The sequence below is a fragment of the Aythya fuligula genome, chromosome 1 (genome assembly GCF_009819795.1).
Source record: "Aythya fuligula isolate bAytFul2 chromosome 1, bAytFul2.pri, whole genome shotgun sequence".
NCBI lineage: Eukaryota > Metazoa > Chordata > Aves > Anseriformes > Anatidae > Aythya > Aythya fuligula.
This window is the reverse complement of record NC_045559.1, coordinates 37,113,621-37,129,516: the sequence shown is the minus strand read 5'-3', so window position 1 is coordinate 37,129,516 and position 15,896 is coordinate 37,113,621. Positions and strand designations below refer to the sequence as shown.

Sequence of the window (15,896 nt, the reverse complement as noted above, 5' to 3'; positions counted from 1 at the left end):
ACAAGGAGCGGGGACAAGCACTGGGGACACGGAGCGGGGCCTCCCCCTCCACCTGGCGGCTCCCCCCGTCCCTCCCCGCGGCCCCACCTGCCGGGGCTCCTCCACTGGGGGGCCGGCCGTCCCTCCGCGCCTCCCCCTCCCACAATCCCTCCTCCTCTCGCCCCTCGCCTGTCCCCGGCTGAACTGGGGCGAGCCCTGCCCGCTCCCTTTCCCCTCCATCCCTCCGGCTCCGCCGCCTCCTTCCCCTCCCTCCTTCCCCTCCTTCCCTCCCTCCCTCTCGCGGCGAGGCCGCCGCCCCATCCCCGAGCCGCCGGTGGCCGCCGCCGCCGCGCCCTGCCATGAGCCCCCCGCCGCCGCCGCAGCGCTGAGCAGGACGCGCGGAGCCATGCCGGGCTGGAAGAGGAACATCCCCATCTGCCTGCAAGCCGAGCAGGAGCGGGGTGAGCGCCGGGGGGACGGAGGGAGGAAGGGGAAGAAAGGGAAGGAAGGGAAGGAAAGAGGGAGGGAGCCAGGAGGGCGGGCGGGGGGCTGCCGGTACCCGCTGCCCCCGGCTCGACGGTGGGCGCCCCGCGGGGACGGGCGACCTCGCGCTTCCATCTTGTGGGGAGAGCTGGGGCCGCTGGTGGGGCCGTGCCGGGCTGTGCTGAGCCGTGCTGGGCTGTACCGGGCTGTACCGTGCCGCCCCGGCAGCGACAAGTAACTTTTCTCCGCGGTGCCGCCGCCCCCGGGCCGGCCCCCCCCGGGGTGACTCCGTGAAACTTCCCCGCGTGGGGCTGCGAGGGACCCCCCCCGTGTCACCCCCCGTGTCGCCCAGCCCCCCGTGGGGGCGAGCAGGGCCGGGGTGGAGGGAGGAGGCGACCCCCAGCAGGGGCATGGTGGAGCCGGGGGGCCCACGCGTGCTTTGGAGGATGGAGGTTGCCCCTTTTGTGCTAAGTGGGTACGGGGGGCTGGCGTGGGGACCCCACTTCTCTGCCCTGCTGGGGGCTCAAATCCTAATTTCGGGGTTGTGCTGTCAAGAGAAGAAGGTGGGTAGTGGCTGGTTGCTCTTCAGAACCGCTTATGGTGCCAGAAGGGGAACTTTGTCCTCCCCCAAAGAGGGCTTCCACCATCGGAGATTGTCGTGCCACTGCTTTTTGGCCAGCCTGTAAGTCAGAGGGGAGAAAGGCCGGCTGGTGCCCCACTTGCATGGGGGAACTTTCAGGTATGCCTGTCCCCTGCCGTCACCCATTTGTGGCTCACTGGGTCCACGACAGTGCGTGGATGAACCATGAAGTAGGACGTTGACTTTGCACTGCCGCCTTGCTGGGGAGAGAGCTGTCCTGCTGGGAGCAAGAATGCCCCCAACGCTAAAAACGAGGGGGTTTTGTTTGCTCTGTGCAAAAGTATCGTGCTTTCATGTTGGAGGTGAAGGTCTGCTTCGGAAGTCCTGCTTCTTGCTGGCAAATCCTGCCCGGAGCGGGAGGCTGATCGCAGGCACATGACGTAATAAAAACAGTGACTGAAGGGGGAGCAGGTATTTCGGCTGCGAGAAGCTAGATCTCGCCTCTCTCCTCAGTGAATACAGTCATTGCTTAAATCCCTGGTCATATTTCTCCGTGTCAGGAGTCTATCTGTGTGGCTGAGCAGTCACAGAAATAGGTTGGAAGGCGGTTGTCGAAACGGATCAGATGCTTTTATAAATGGGGGAACTTTAAAAAGGGTCTCATCTGTACACGTCAGAAAGTGCAAAGATTTTTTCACCTTTCATCCCGCATAAAGGTTGTGCCACGAGCTGCACCACGCAGGCTTGTCTTTATTGCAACTAAAGGGTGGTAATGGTTTTGCTCTGCTGGGTTTAATGCCAGTCAGAATACAGATTTGGTAACAGTTCACGCCTGCTCATATTTTCTATTTAATCTCTTTCATCTGCATTTTGAAGGTGGATAGATTTATATTTTAATACTCTTAGCACTGATGCTTTTCTTTATTGTATTTCCACTGTGCAAATAATAATAAAAAAAACAACCCTCTGGTGTGCCTAAGTAAATGATTACTACCTAAAGTATGTTTCACTGTATATTGCTCAAGTTTAGCTAATAATTTAGCAGAATTCCAGTTACGGGAAATCTTCTGCTTTAGACTTGAAAAAATATTGAATGGTCAAAATAGTTAATCAGCACTGAATTTAACTGTCCTTGGGTATAAAGAATTGATGAAATAAAGCTTTCAAACTAGCCAGAAAAATGGCCAGCGCGGTAATGAAATGAAGGTGCATCTTTAGCTAATGTAGGAGTTTAGTATGGCATTGAGTTAAAAGGCAATTACAGATACAGTTAAATTCTGGTTCAAAGCCAGTTGTGCTAACATCCCCCTCTGCTGTTTCTAGAAAATATTTCCATTCAGATGCTCTGCGGAGCACTTTCTGTGTATCCTGCTGTCAGAAGACTTCTGCAAATGTAAATGCTGTTATTTTAGACAAACATCGTAGCCAGCTTTTAATGTTCTATGGTTTACATATGGAATAAGATTGGGTATAAAATATTCAGTAATATAACTTAGCATGCAGCCTTAACTTCAAGCCTGGTTGTAGACGTGGTAGCATCAGGTTTGGACTGAAAAAGAAGAGTGTGCTGGGAAAAGTGCTATGAAAGGTTCACCACGGTGAGCCACAAGTGGTTTGTACAGACCATCTTTTCTCAGCCATTCCTTCCTCAAACCTCGCAGGCTTCCTTTTAGCCCTTTCCTGGGAGCTCTGCTTGCTGTTCATGTGCCTTTATAGAGCCCACGGTGCCCCTGGCTGTGGAAAGGAGAGCGGTGATGGGCACTAAGACGAGAGGTTTGGGAGGCAGGAGGGTTTGCTAGAGGGGCTGTGTGGAAATCTCACTGTACAGTCAGGTGTATCCCTGAGGCATGGCAGCGTAAAGGGCTCTCTTGGTGCTGATGTTCTTGTCTCCATCCAAACCAAGGCAGCATTGCCTTGGGGAACATCTCAAATGCTGCTGTATCTCCCTCGGTGCTCAATTCGTCTAGTGCTTTGGAAACAAGACAGTGGAGCTGCTGCAGCAGCATGTGTCTGGTGCTAGGGTTCGATTCAGAAATGTGGAACTCTGTTTTGATGGGAAGAGCTGTCAGGATATCACAAAGAGTGATACCTTCTGCAGACACATGGGGTTTGCTCCAAATAGGGTTATTTTAGTGTATCCTTATCCTTGTTTGCCTTTGCCTTGCTTCAGAGCCTCTCGTCTGTGTTGAATGCTTACCTCAAAAAGTCCTTTGCTCAGCTCGTCTTTGCTGTTCCTACAAGTCAGGTGCTGAAGTGGAGGTTATCCAAAAGCTTGGCAAAATGGGGATTTTACTAATGGAAATTGGCCGGTTGTACTGAAATGAAAGAAGAGAGCCACGGTCAACACTGTTGGTTCACCTTGGCAAAAATGGGTACCCTGGGTGAAGGAGAATAATACAGGTTAATGTTTCAAGCTTTGCCAGTGTTGGAGATGGAGCACGTGTTCATCTGTGGTGAAGGATTTGTGGGAGCTTTGTGTTATTGAGAAGATTTTTTTCCAAAGCGTGGCAATCAGCGCTATTTCAACGAGTATTTTTAGATGTCTCCACTGTGGAAATTATGTGGAATACTGGTGCCAAATTAAAAAAGTACAATTTCTTGAGATACTCAAACCGTATTTGAAATATGATGTGGATGGCTGCTTTTTGGGCACACCTCAGCGGGTTTCTCCCACTGCCTCCATGGTGAAGCAGTGCTCTGCAGTGGCTGTGGTGCTCCTGGATGCCATAATCATGGTTATTGCAAGGAATCTTTTCCTTCAGAGTTCAGGAAGAGTGCTCTCTGCTGAGTAATGCAGCTGTTGCATGTGGCTGATGCAGTAAACCTTGTCATTTTGACATGACATGTAAAGGCTCACCGGTTTAAGACTGCCTTTAAAATTCAGGGCACATCACCTCTCCCCCACTCCCCCCATTTTCTGCCTAAGATGCTAAATCAAGTCTTGTTATAAAGCACCTAAACCACTTTTTGAGGTGACATCTGAGCAAATACTTTGAGAAGAAAGATGTTCCTGGAATTAATTTTGTTCAATATCCCTTCCAATCAAGTTAAATGAAGGCATTTTATGGAACTCCTGGTTCAAGCTGATAGCTGATTGAGTTTGACAGGAGTACAGAAAATAATATTTGCATATCTTGTGTTCACTTCAGGGCTGCTTGGTATCCCCTAACATGCGTCGTTATTAATTTTAAGAATGCATCTGAGTATATACTTTAGTCTTGATGATAAAAATAGATTCAAAAAAAAAAAAAAAAAAAGATTTACTTTCCATGGCTGTTTTGCCTTTATTCTCAGCACGGCAGCCCAGTTATGTTGAGGAAGAAGGGAAGAGTGCTTTTCTATTTTCTGCTCGTCCATCTATCTTCCCGATTCTTGACAGACTGGGAAATGAGGTGAAATTTAGGAAACATTTTAGAAGTGTGGATTCAAGGATTAAAGAGTACACAAGTAAGTATTTTGTGAATCTCGCCTCAAATACAAAAAACTAGCGTGTTCTCATGGAAGATGTTCTGACAACACACATCCATCTCTGGGCTTACTGCCGTGTGAGCTTGTCTGCTCGCTTTAAGCTGGAAGAGAATCGGTTCCTCAGATAAGGGAGAGATACAGGCCCATTACTGGCCTTAATTGTGTTATTGTGGTTTAGCAATTTACATCCGATCAAACGAGGCCACTTTAACAGAGGATATGCTTCATCTTCTTTCTGGTTGCAAGTTAAAAAGTAAATATTAGCTTGTATTTCAACACAAAAAGATGAGGATAAGTGTTCTCTGTCTATAATCTGACACCTAATAAGTGGGTCCTCAGAAGCTGAAGAAAGCATGCGGGAGACCCAGCACTTGGATTCAGTTGACAGATTTATAAACTTTGGGATGTCAGGAAAGTTTGGGATTACAGATATTGTGCGAAGGCTTTCTGTATTTCTTTATCTGCTTTCTGATATGTGTCACATGCCTCCTGAAAAGTTGACATACCGAACTGGATGGCAGAAGATGAGTATACAAGGGCAGCCCTAAGGCTCAGGGCTGGCTGTTGGGGGTGATCCCCACTCTGTGGGGAGAGGTGCTTGAAATAAAGCCCCCCAGTGAAGGCAGTGCCTGGTTTTAGAGTCCAGGTACTCCTTGGTACCTACTGAGTGAACAACTGGGGCATTTGGTCAGTTATCCTATGCACAGCATATTGTAATTGCTTGTGTTTAAGGTGATAAAGTCATGAATAATGGTATTAAGGATGAAGAGAACTTGCTGCTCTGGCCAGGTAGGATAAGATGACACTGCACACCTGGTTTTCATCAGCATGCAGAGGACACAGGCAGTGTTAATTTCTTCATTAATTCCCTCAAAACCAGCCGGGAGGACCGAGAGGGCTCTAATGTGGGGATGGGAAAGAGAAAGTGATTGCTCCCTAGTGCCCTCTTAGCATGAAAGGAACTGAGAATAACCAAAACCCGTCTACATCTTTCATGATCTGCCCAGCCCCGTTAACAGCACTGTATGATCTGTGATATTCAAATCATTTGGTTACTTGCGGAATCTTTAGGAAGCTGCAGTCTTCATTGACTGCTGGGAGATAGCCAGCCCTTGTCTCTGGGTCATAACCAAGCTTTTTTCCCCTTACAGAAAGATGATGTGAAATACTGGTTGCGAATAAAAATTTTTCTTTGTTTTGCCTCTGAAAACAAAAAATGCTTTTGCTAATGTTCATTAAAAATGGAGAGTTAGGTTGGGTCTGGGAATTCGCTAGCAATGAGCGATGATTTATTGATATGGCTGCAAACAATGTAGCTTTCCTCAAAGAACAGTAACTTAGACTGGGAAGCACTACAAATATTTGCCACTAATGGCAACAGGGTTGCTTTTCCAGGTGCCTGAGAGCTGTGCAGGGTGTAAGCTCTGTGCTGATACTTCACAGCAAAGTGTAACCTGCAGCACAGATGCAGTGTTGAAACCCTCAGCCATTTAGAAGCAGACAGCTCTCCTTGAGTCTCAACACATGCCAATTTAGCTCCACCACAGGCCTTTTTTTCTATGATTTAAAATTAACTGAGCTCGGAGTCCTCCATGAAGAACTGCCAGGTCTGTGTTGCTGTAAGGTGGCTGAAGTGGGCCAGCCCTGATGGTCCACGTCCTCCAAACTGCTCGTGTCTGGTCCCTGTTTAATCATGCTGGTGCTTATGAAAGAGGACGCACTGAGTCAGCGAAGGGTCTTGTGATCATGACTGTGAAATTTGATGTTGTTTGAATGTTATTCCCAAGTCATTTGAATTTATTTCTGTCGAAGTGACAGAGCACCGTCTGTCCTGACTCTGCAAAACCAGACTAATGAGATGTGCCAGCATCCTGTGTGGGGACAGGGTCATCACCTGCTTGCTGTTTGTTTGGCAAGATGAGCATAACCCAGTGCAAAATTTGGGGTGAAATTCTAATGCTTGTACTGGGTGCAAATAATCTTGTTTACTGTGTCACCCTACTGATTTTCCTTTCCTTTCTCTTCCCATTGGCACAAGCTGTACTGAGTAGCTGGGCAACACAAACTGTTCTGGCATGCCCTATAGTATGGGCAGCCAGGTTTTCTGGTTCTCAATGATGCTGATGATCTAACTTCAAAAAAAGTCATTTTCAGTGCTAATTCTTTTTTTTTTCCTCACTGATTGCCACATTACAGCTCACTTGTGATGTGCAAAGTTCTTTCCTTACTACTGTAATAATTTGAGAAAACGCTAGAAGGAGGGAAAAAAAAAAAGGTAAGCAGGGGCTGACCACTTTGATACTGATATGTTTTTTGTGGAATTTATTTATTTATTTACTTTTGAAAATTACCACAGGAATTGGGGAGGACAGGCATGACTGACACAATCTCCATCTGCTAGGAGCATTCGTTCAATTCTTGTTACCAGTGAAAATCACCACTCTGACTGCACAGGGAAAGCTGCAGAGAATATTTTGGTAGTTTTACTTTCCTCTTTACATCTTGGGATCCCACAACCATAGAGCTCCCTAAAGTTTAACTCTTCTCTTAAAACAGCATAATTTCTTTATTCTCTGAGATGTAGTTAAGGAATATCGTGTAATAACAAATAACTCTCAACAAAATATATTCATGAATTGTTTTACCAGTGGGATGGGACTGAAGTTTTTGCCCCATTATTTTGTGGGGAGCCGATTTATTATTGTATAACTGACTGTGATCATTTCCTTATTAGCAGACAGCATTTTTGTATATTGTAAGGTATTGCCAGGATGTGTTCTCCTGGTAACTGTCTTTCACAGGAAGAAAGGCACTATGTAGAATGCTTCCTTTCATCCCTAAGAAGCTTTGTGCTAGGTGAAGGTACAGTGAGGTATGGTGTCTCAGTCCCACGCTTTAAAATGTGAGTTAAAACCACCGCACGTACATTTAGCAAATAAAATGAAAAACATAATGGTAACTGGAACAGGCATTTAAGTGAGCCAGAACTTAGATAAGTTTTAACATTTTGAGCTTTTTGTTTTTACGGATATCAGCTAGCGCGATTGAAATTATACCAGGTTTTCTGCAGTTGCCTGCAATGGTATTCCAGAGTCTGAACTTGTTTGGCCTCTTCTGTAGCAGGAGAATATTAATGAAAATACTTTTTTTCAAGAAAACAAATGGTCCAGTAACATCTATCAGTGTGCAAATCCCTTTACAGTGGTCAAAAATGCCTGTGGGATAACTTATAGGCAGCAGGAGGTGCATCGTGTCCTTGTGAGCAGTGGCTGTGTGTGGCTCAGGGCAGCAGCGTTGGCTGGCAGGGCTTACTGAAAGCTGTTTCTGAAATGTGAGTAATACCTGTGGACTGGTTAGATTATATTTTTCTTTTCTATTTGGTTTATCACCTCTGTGGACCAGATACCGTGTCCTTTGTACTGCAGTTGAAAGACAGAGGCAGTGCTGCAAGCTCATCTTTCTCCCCCAGTTGCCAGCTCCTTGTTCACTAAAGGCCTGGTGGTCAGAGGTGCCACTTCTGTCCTGAGAGTTGTTTTTTGGCATCTGAGCTCAGCCAGGATGGCTTCAACAAGTGAACTGCATCAATCTCCCTGCTATCCCTTGCATTTTCAGGATCCACCTTTAAGACACAGCTAACTGGCAGAATAATTGTCCTCGCTTGTCCATCCTTAGGCCAGTGTTGTGACCTGAGCCTGAGATGAGGCTGCAGTGGAATTAAAAGACCATTTTGCTACTTGGACACAAATTTAAGTTCAGTGACAAACAAGTATTTGGCTTGGATTTGAGTCAGGAATTATTTACACAACAGCCGGGCAGAAACTACAGTGACAGTCACACAGAAAATACTCTGGGGAGCGAAATTCAGTGCCTGCCGAATGGATGCGGCTCTCCTGAATTCTGGAGGTTAATTTACTTGTGCCAGCAAATTTATCGAGCCCTTGTGTCTCTTAGTGGAGGCCATTTATTAGTCCAAGGTCTCTTCTGAAAAGTCAGAGAAAAAGAGTGCTAAAAATATGTTGCCTCCTTCACATATATTTTCATGAGTTGTATTTCTTATTCTTACATTTTCTGGTGGCTTTATAAATATCCTAGTATTTTGGAAAGTGGTAAGATTTGGGCATAAAGCCTTTTCAAAATAATGTATTTGATGAAGTTTCCTATTTTGTGAGGAATATACCTGTAAATTATTATTATTATTATTGAAACCAACCAACCAGTGCATGAGATATAGGCTTTAACTAAGTTTTCTTGTAGAGGTTCCATAGATGTGGTGATCTGGTAGGACCAATGAAATGAATCTCCTCTCTTCCCAAAATGCGTTCTGAAATAATTTGTTGTGCTTTTAACTTCACCTCTTACTGGGGCTGTTTGCAAAATGTGCAGGAGCCAGATAAACTTGCAGGATTTGCATGTCAAAAGTGAAGCAGTTGATGAAAAGCTTTGAGCTGGTGTGTGCGTGTCTGTATGGAGAGGGGAGAGAGTTTTATGGGCGTAGAAGAATGAAATGGATGGCATAAGGATAATTCAGTGGCTTTAGTTGTTGCTCTTGTGTGTCAATAACTTACTTAACTCGGGAATATTAGTAGTAGCAAGAACCCCCAAACAAGCCACTCCTCACACCTCAAGCACAAAGTGCTTAAAACACAGCTGGTGTTTTTTGTTGTTGTTGTTCATGTATGCTTATTAAGTTACACACTTTTAACTTAAATATCTATCATGTTGTCTCCAATTTCAATATTGTATGGTTTCAGTATTCCCAAGGTTTCCTGTCATTACCAATGCTGACAAAAATGCTGCACTAATTCAGGCTTTTTGTATGGGCTCATATTTCTTGTCTTATTTGAATGCACTAACCCTAAAGTTTTTGGAATTTCTCATCTGCCTAAGGCCATGCTTTCATACGTCCGCAGCTTCAAGCATGCTGTGGTACCTGTGTTAGTATTTGTTTAAAGAAATAAAAACAAGCAAAACCAAGCAAACAAAAAACATCAGGGATGCTATTATATATTGTATCAGCTCATCATTCTGCTTAGTAAACACATCTGAAAATGCATCTGCTATTTGTTTAAATATTTAGTGTGAACTGACTCTTGCTTTTCAGAACTCTTTCATATGAAAAGAGCCTTAATTTTCAGATGACTTACCCTCTGCCATTAAATATAAATTTTTCAAACCAAGGAAAAAGAAGGTTCAGTTGCTGGCTATAGAGCAGTTTATTTTCTGCTTTCATCAAAGATCAGGGTCATAGGAAACTAGTTCCTGAGTCCATACTGCTATATGTATGTTTCTTTTTACTGCTATATGTATATTTCTTTTTCGTAAACGAATTTAAGTAATTTTAAATAAACACCTTTTGATATTTTTGAGATGATTTCCTTGGTAGGTGGCTTAAATATAGGAAACAGTTGAATTATGGAGTTCCAGATCATCTGAAAAAAATTGTCTTAATAGTTTTTCTTTTCCTCCACCTTACAATATACATCAGGTTAGTTTTGTCATTTACTTCCTCTCCCATCACTGTTTGCTTTTTTTGTTATCTTATCAGGGCAGGAAGTAGTGTGTGTTGTGTTTTTTTTTTTTTTTTTTTTTTTTTTTTTTTTTTTTTCTGATCTTTTTCTTTGTAACCAGGCATATTTAAATTATTGTTTTTCAAATGCAAAGACAAGTCAACCTACAAAATAATATGATGGGCTTGTTCATTGAATCTGAACAACTTTTGGGGGTTTAGGCTGATACTGTAATGAAAAGTACTGAAAAATAGTCTTCAGTTGACTTGTCTCAAGTGTTGCTTATTCTTTCCTTAGTGCTAGCTGCCCTTAATAATGTTGTGGCTTCTGCTTATAATTTGTATGGTTTTGCTTTCAATTACTAAAATGAAAATTCAGTGTATTTGTGTGAAGCTTCTAAATGTTGTAATCAGCAACTTCTGGCTTTTATGTGATTAAGTGAATTTTCCAGGAAGTTTATAGTGCATTGTATATTATTTCTATGCAATTAGGTTACTTGGGGTTGTAAAGCTACACAGGTTTCAGAATTTGCAGGGTTCAAGTTATGCATTTTGATTATGTTTAAAAATATACCTTTTTGTGGCACGCTACTGGCAGAGTACAATGGGGAGCATAGGTGAAGTTCTGCTCCTGAAGTAGCTCTGAAGCTGTGGGCTGTGATAGTATTCTTCAAACAGGACAATTTTTAGCATATTGTAATGAATTTGGGCATTCTGATTCAAGCTCAGAAATCATCTTATTTGCATGTGCATTTTGGTTAATGGTCAAATATTAATCATTTTGCCTCCATACCACGCTAAGGACTAAAAGGGAAAACAAAAAACTTGTCATGAATTGATAATATGTCGGAGATGTTTATCAGCAGGATAGGCACTTGAGAGTTTTGAATGAGCAAACACTCTTGCATTGAGTCTCTAATACATCGAAATATTTAAAAATACGTGTTTTTCTGGACCAGATCAAAACACTCAGTAAACTGCTAGGCTCTATCTGTAGGAATGGATGATGCACATCAAGGCCAATGACAAGTTCATTTGATGATCTTAAAGCCATGTTTAAGTCAAGGACACTGAAACTTTTGCTGGTTAAGTGTATAGATACTTGAGATAATCCTTTTGAAGTCAATGGGCTTAAATTTAGGTTTATAACTTACACGCTTAACTGGATCAAAGGGTGATTATAAAAATAAACTCTTTAGTTTGTTTAATTAAAGATCATTCTCCATGATAGGAATGCTGGTGGGGGGAAAAGAGACAGTAAAAAGGATTTAAAATATCATAAATTGTCTCTCTTTTTAATTAGATGTTTTGTTTATTTTTGTTTTATTTTTCCCCATTGGACACATGTCCTTTGGTATTCCTTCGCTTTTTCCTCATTTTCTCTGTTGGAAGTGAAGTTAAACGTGTTTAACTGTAAGATGCTTCATGTTCTGTGTTTTCTGGTGGAAAAACATCTTTCCATTACCATTCATTGCAAAATGTCACATTGTGAATGCAGGTAATAGACACAGAATGTATACCTGGAGTCAGCAGTTGTATTAACAAAGGTGACACGTACCATTTATTACAACAGGTTTGAGATCTCGGTGCATTTTCAGTTGCCTGAGTCATTATCCCAAAAATGATGTTACGTATTGTAACAGAAAGGAAAATCTTTGGCAGAGTGAGGACGTTGAAGGTTGTTTTTTTTTTTCAAATTTATCTTCTGTGTAGATCCTAAAGAAACCACAAGCTTTTTCACTTTGCCTGTTTAAACTAAATAGCCCTTGGAGCTGTAGTTACCACTTCACAAAATAGGTTAGCATCTTGGTCGAAATCAGTGAGAATTTCCTGTTGAACTTGTTAAAAGTAGGAAGTCACTCAGTTACCTAGGCTGTTGTCATTTGGGACAGCTGCCAGTTTTGCATCATTGTTTTGGATGCTGGAGTATTGCATTGGATGAAATGTGAGGGTAACACGTTGAGAGAGGGATTTATACACTGCAGCTGTGGCTGAGAACTGGCCTTGAAGCAACGCTGTTTTGTGCTTTGTACCTTAATTCCTAGGTGGTTTAAAATATATATGGTCTTGAATAATCCTTGCTACTTTGACTTTGCATTCTATTCTCTCTGTTTTGAGAACTTTCAGATGTATTGTGTGTGCTTTGAAAATACTTGCCACCTGGAAAGTGTTACTGATGTCTTAGTAAAAGACGTAGTAAAATTTCCAAAGAAAGTCAAAAAACACCCCCAGACAAATCCGACTGTTCTCTGCTCCATCTGTTAGAGAGACAAGTTTGGGTTCATTAGTGTGTTCCAGCTTCAGCAGTGGTTTATAAACCCCAGACTTCCTTCCTTCCAGCCAGGTAGGTGGCATTTTTGTGAGGGAAAAAAAAATAAATAAATTGAGACAGAGGCGTTTCATACAAGATCACAGCAGAGGTCTGCTTTGCAGTTTGAACTCTCTCATGCCTTGTTCTTAAGTCAGCAGAGACCTTACACAAACTGCAGTCATTTCTACGTGCAGGAATTCTATGAGAATTCTCTTTAATAGTTTGTTAGAAAATATGACTAGAAGAAAGAGGCACTTGTTTGGGCAAAAAGCTCTGCCTGTGTGAATTAAATGCATTGTAAGGGTTCTACATCCATTTGCTTATCCTAAGGAGCAGGAAGCCAATGTCAAATGGAAAGTATAAAATTTCCACTCTATATATGGAGTAAGCTGAATAATTATCAAAAAAATAAAAAAAGGCAAAAAAAAAAACAATATTGCTCTGCAATATGACACTATTGTAAATCTTTTGTAGTGTTCTGTATCTTTCCAGTCAATTAGAAGAATAATATTTTCTGTAATAGAAAAGGCTTGTGTACATTTGTCTCTAAACAGACTTCAGTGCTGCAGTGGTAAGGCTCATTGGCGTGTAAGTCATTAAGCCATATGCATATTTGTGTGTGTGTGCTAGTTCTCTGCTCTACTGGCACATCTCCGTGTGTTTATTGAAAGATTCCCTGAGAAAAACTCCTTGAGGAACATCTTTTGAACTTAAATGCCCCATCAAGGAGGAGAGTGTCATTATTTTCATAATGAAGTCACCTTTCCCCTTGAATGGAGGTGCTGCATAAAAAGCAGTCAAAAACAAGAGCACTTGGGCTTATCTGATATTCCAAGAGCAAGTTTATGATCTGTCATTGCAGTTTGGGGGCTGATAATCTGTGAGCCCAGGTGCAGAGGTGGAGGAGCCTTATTAATTTATTTTTTCATGTAAAACCAAGCATTTATTTTCAATCCTGTAAAAAAATAATAAAATAAATCTGTTCAACTATTGTTGAGATGTGGATATTAAGGTGCATAAACAGCAGAATAATACCAAATTTGTATGCAAGAGATTGATTCAGTTGGTAATGTTCATCCTTCCTCCTGTTGTCCCTGTAATTTGGACTGTGTTGGAGATACTTTTGGATATTGGTCACAGGCAACTTTGCTGACTGATTTACTGCTGATTTTTTCTTAAATTCATGCTTTACTGAGCTTCTAGGGCTGTGTTGTCTTGATGGTGATGTACTTAAATACCTCAGCTGCTTCCCCAGTACTGTGTAGCACAATGCATTTGCCATTTGTTTTCTCTCTGACCTGAGCAGGTTGTGCACACTTTCCACATGACCACCTTTCAGCTTTTCTCATGCTCTGTGCATCTTCTGGTATAATAAAGTGAAGCAAATACATATATATTTTGACATTGGACTCTGCATTCAGCTATCAACATCATGTTCTGCTTCCTTCCCAAAGTGACTTTGGAATGTGTTTTTATATAATTGATCATTTCCTTGGTATCTCAAGGTTGCTGTGAGTTAGGGAAGTTATGGGAGGAATTTGGATCTTCAAGGTAAAGTACACACTCAATGAAAACACAGGCAGTTGGGCAGAAGCCTTATTAAATTGGGAAAAGAGAGTATTCCAGATTGAATCATGTTTCTCCATATGAAGCTTTACTATAAAGGGGGGAGGAAGGGGGACAGGAAGGAAAAAAATAAATAAAAAATGAAAAAAAAAATTGAAAAAAGTTCTACAGCAGAGGGATCATGCTATACAGTATGCAAAGATATGAGCTAATATTTGCCTCTTCAAGGAAATACTAACAAAATGTCACTTTGAGTAGAAAAAAGCACATCTTAAAGGTCTAGTGGTTTCCTCGTTTGCTTCTTTACATAGAGTATAGACTGTGTAAACATAATTTGAGATTCAGTGCATGAGCTGTTTTGCAAAAGTCATGTTTCTAATTTTTATTCACTAAAATTCAAATTAGGTTATTTAAACTTAGGAATCAGCAAAAATTCATGGGGTGAAATTGTTTGAAACTGCTTTAATTATTTCTCATGCCATAATGCAAATGTGATTTTTGTTGTTGTTGTTGTGAAGTATTCTAATAAACATCATCACAGTATACATCTGATTATTTCTAGCTATGTTAAAATGAGGTATTTCAATTTTTTTTTTCCCCAGTGTTGTAGGTAGTCCTAACTGTACCCCTAATTCATCTGTAATATTTTGTGTTTCTATGTGTTATGTTAACCCTGATGTCTTCCTATGTTACTATTCTTTCTTTAATGTCTTCATAATATTTGCTTCCTTTTACAATCTTCAGCTATTGCAACACATCTTTTGTTTGCTTTCTTTTCTTGTTTTAAGAGAGAGGAGAGAGAGAATAACATTCAAACAGGAACACTTTGTTTTCCACATTCACTGGAGCAAAGATCCTTCTGATCTGCTTTGTCCACGACCAAGTCTGTTTTTTGGTGCTTCGAGGCAATAAACTCTGTACTAATAAAGCGCAGGGTAACCTGCCTCTTGGGGATACGGGTTAGAAATTTAATATTGCTCTGAAATGTGAGAATCTGTAGCACATTTGAAGTCTGTTAATATATTTGTTTTTTACTATTATAAAGTGGATGTGCTTGTCATGTCTACAAATGCCTGGTATAATTCTGTAAAGTGGTTTTGCATGGGAATGCAATTCAATGTCCAATTCTGCACCGTTTGAAGAAAGTGCTCGTGTTTTTCCTTATTAATTCTGGTGAACAGTCTGTTGACCTGTTCTCAAGAAAGCCAGAGGTCATCCACTTGGGTGTGCCCTCACCTTTGTTTGTCTTCATCAGCTTTGTCCGTGCTCTGTATTGGAGAGACACGCTCTACGTGCTGCTTAGGCTGCACGTTGCTCAGCCTTCGCTCCTGCCTGTGTGTCTTTTCTGAAGCTGGAGGAACTGAGGGCAGACTTCTCGGTCCCAATCTACCTCCGTTGTACACTTACAGTTCTCCAACCTGCTGTTCACAAATCCCTCCTTCCTCCTGCTTTTGGACCACTTGTTCTCTGAGCAGAGCTCTTCACTGGGTTCTCAGCAGAGCTTCTACTGTTGTATTACTCATCTGTTCATTTTCCCAGATACCTGATGTTGCTCTTCTCATTGTTATCCTTTAATACTTTTTGAGTGAGCAGGAAGCGTTTTAATCTCATCAGTTATCCCTCTTTCATGTCGGTTTTCAATGTTTTATATATTCTTGCTAAAAAGATCACTTTTTTTCTAGTTTAAACACATTCTTAGACTGTCTTGGTTCCTTTGAGCTGATGAAAACCTAGTTGTGGAGTTGAGGAGAGTCTGGCTTTATCTATGAACATTTAGTGGAATTTGGTTAAACCACTATAAGGCTAACCTTGTGTCCCCCCTCTCTGTGTCATCTGTGCCTGCTTGTGTATTAACCCCGTAACCTCTTGAGGTCAAAGACTGTAATTTATGCTGGTCACTTAATATTTTTCTTATCCTTCAAGCTAGAAATTTGCTTTCTGTGGGATGAAAAGTAGATTAATTATTTTAATTTTGTCTTGGTCAGTTAGCTGCTCAGAAGATG

General features: G+C 41.9%; 1 protein-coding gene across 2 annotated transcripts in view; it reads left to right on the top strand.

The window, feature by feature from the left end:
* The first annotated feature begins 346 nt into the window (after window positions 1-346).
* The window catches only part of GRIP1 (glutamate receptor interacting protein 1), a 316,928-nt gene continuing 301,378 nt past the window's right edge, over window positions 347-15,896 (top strand). For both annotated transcript variants that reach the window (XM_032188746.1, XM_032188719.1), the window contains exon 1: window positions 347-440. In XM_032188746.1, coding sequence (XP_032044637.1) covers window positions 386-440 — 55 coding nt within the window. In that variant the 5' untranslated portion in view covers window positions 347-385. The remainder of the gene's footprint in view (window positions 441-15,896) is intronic.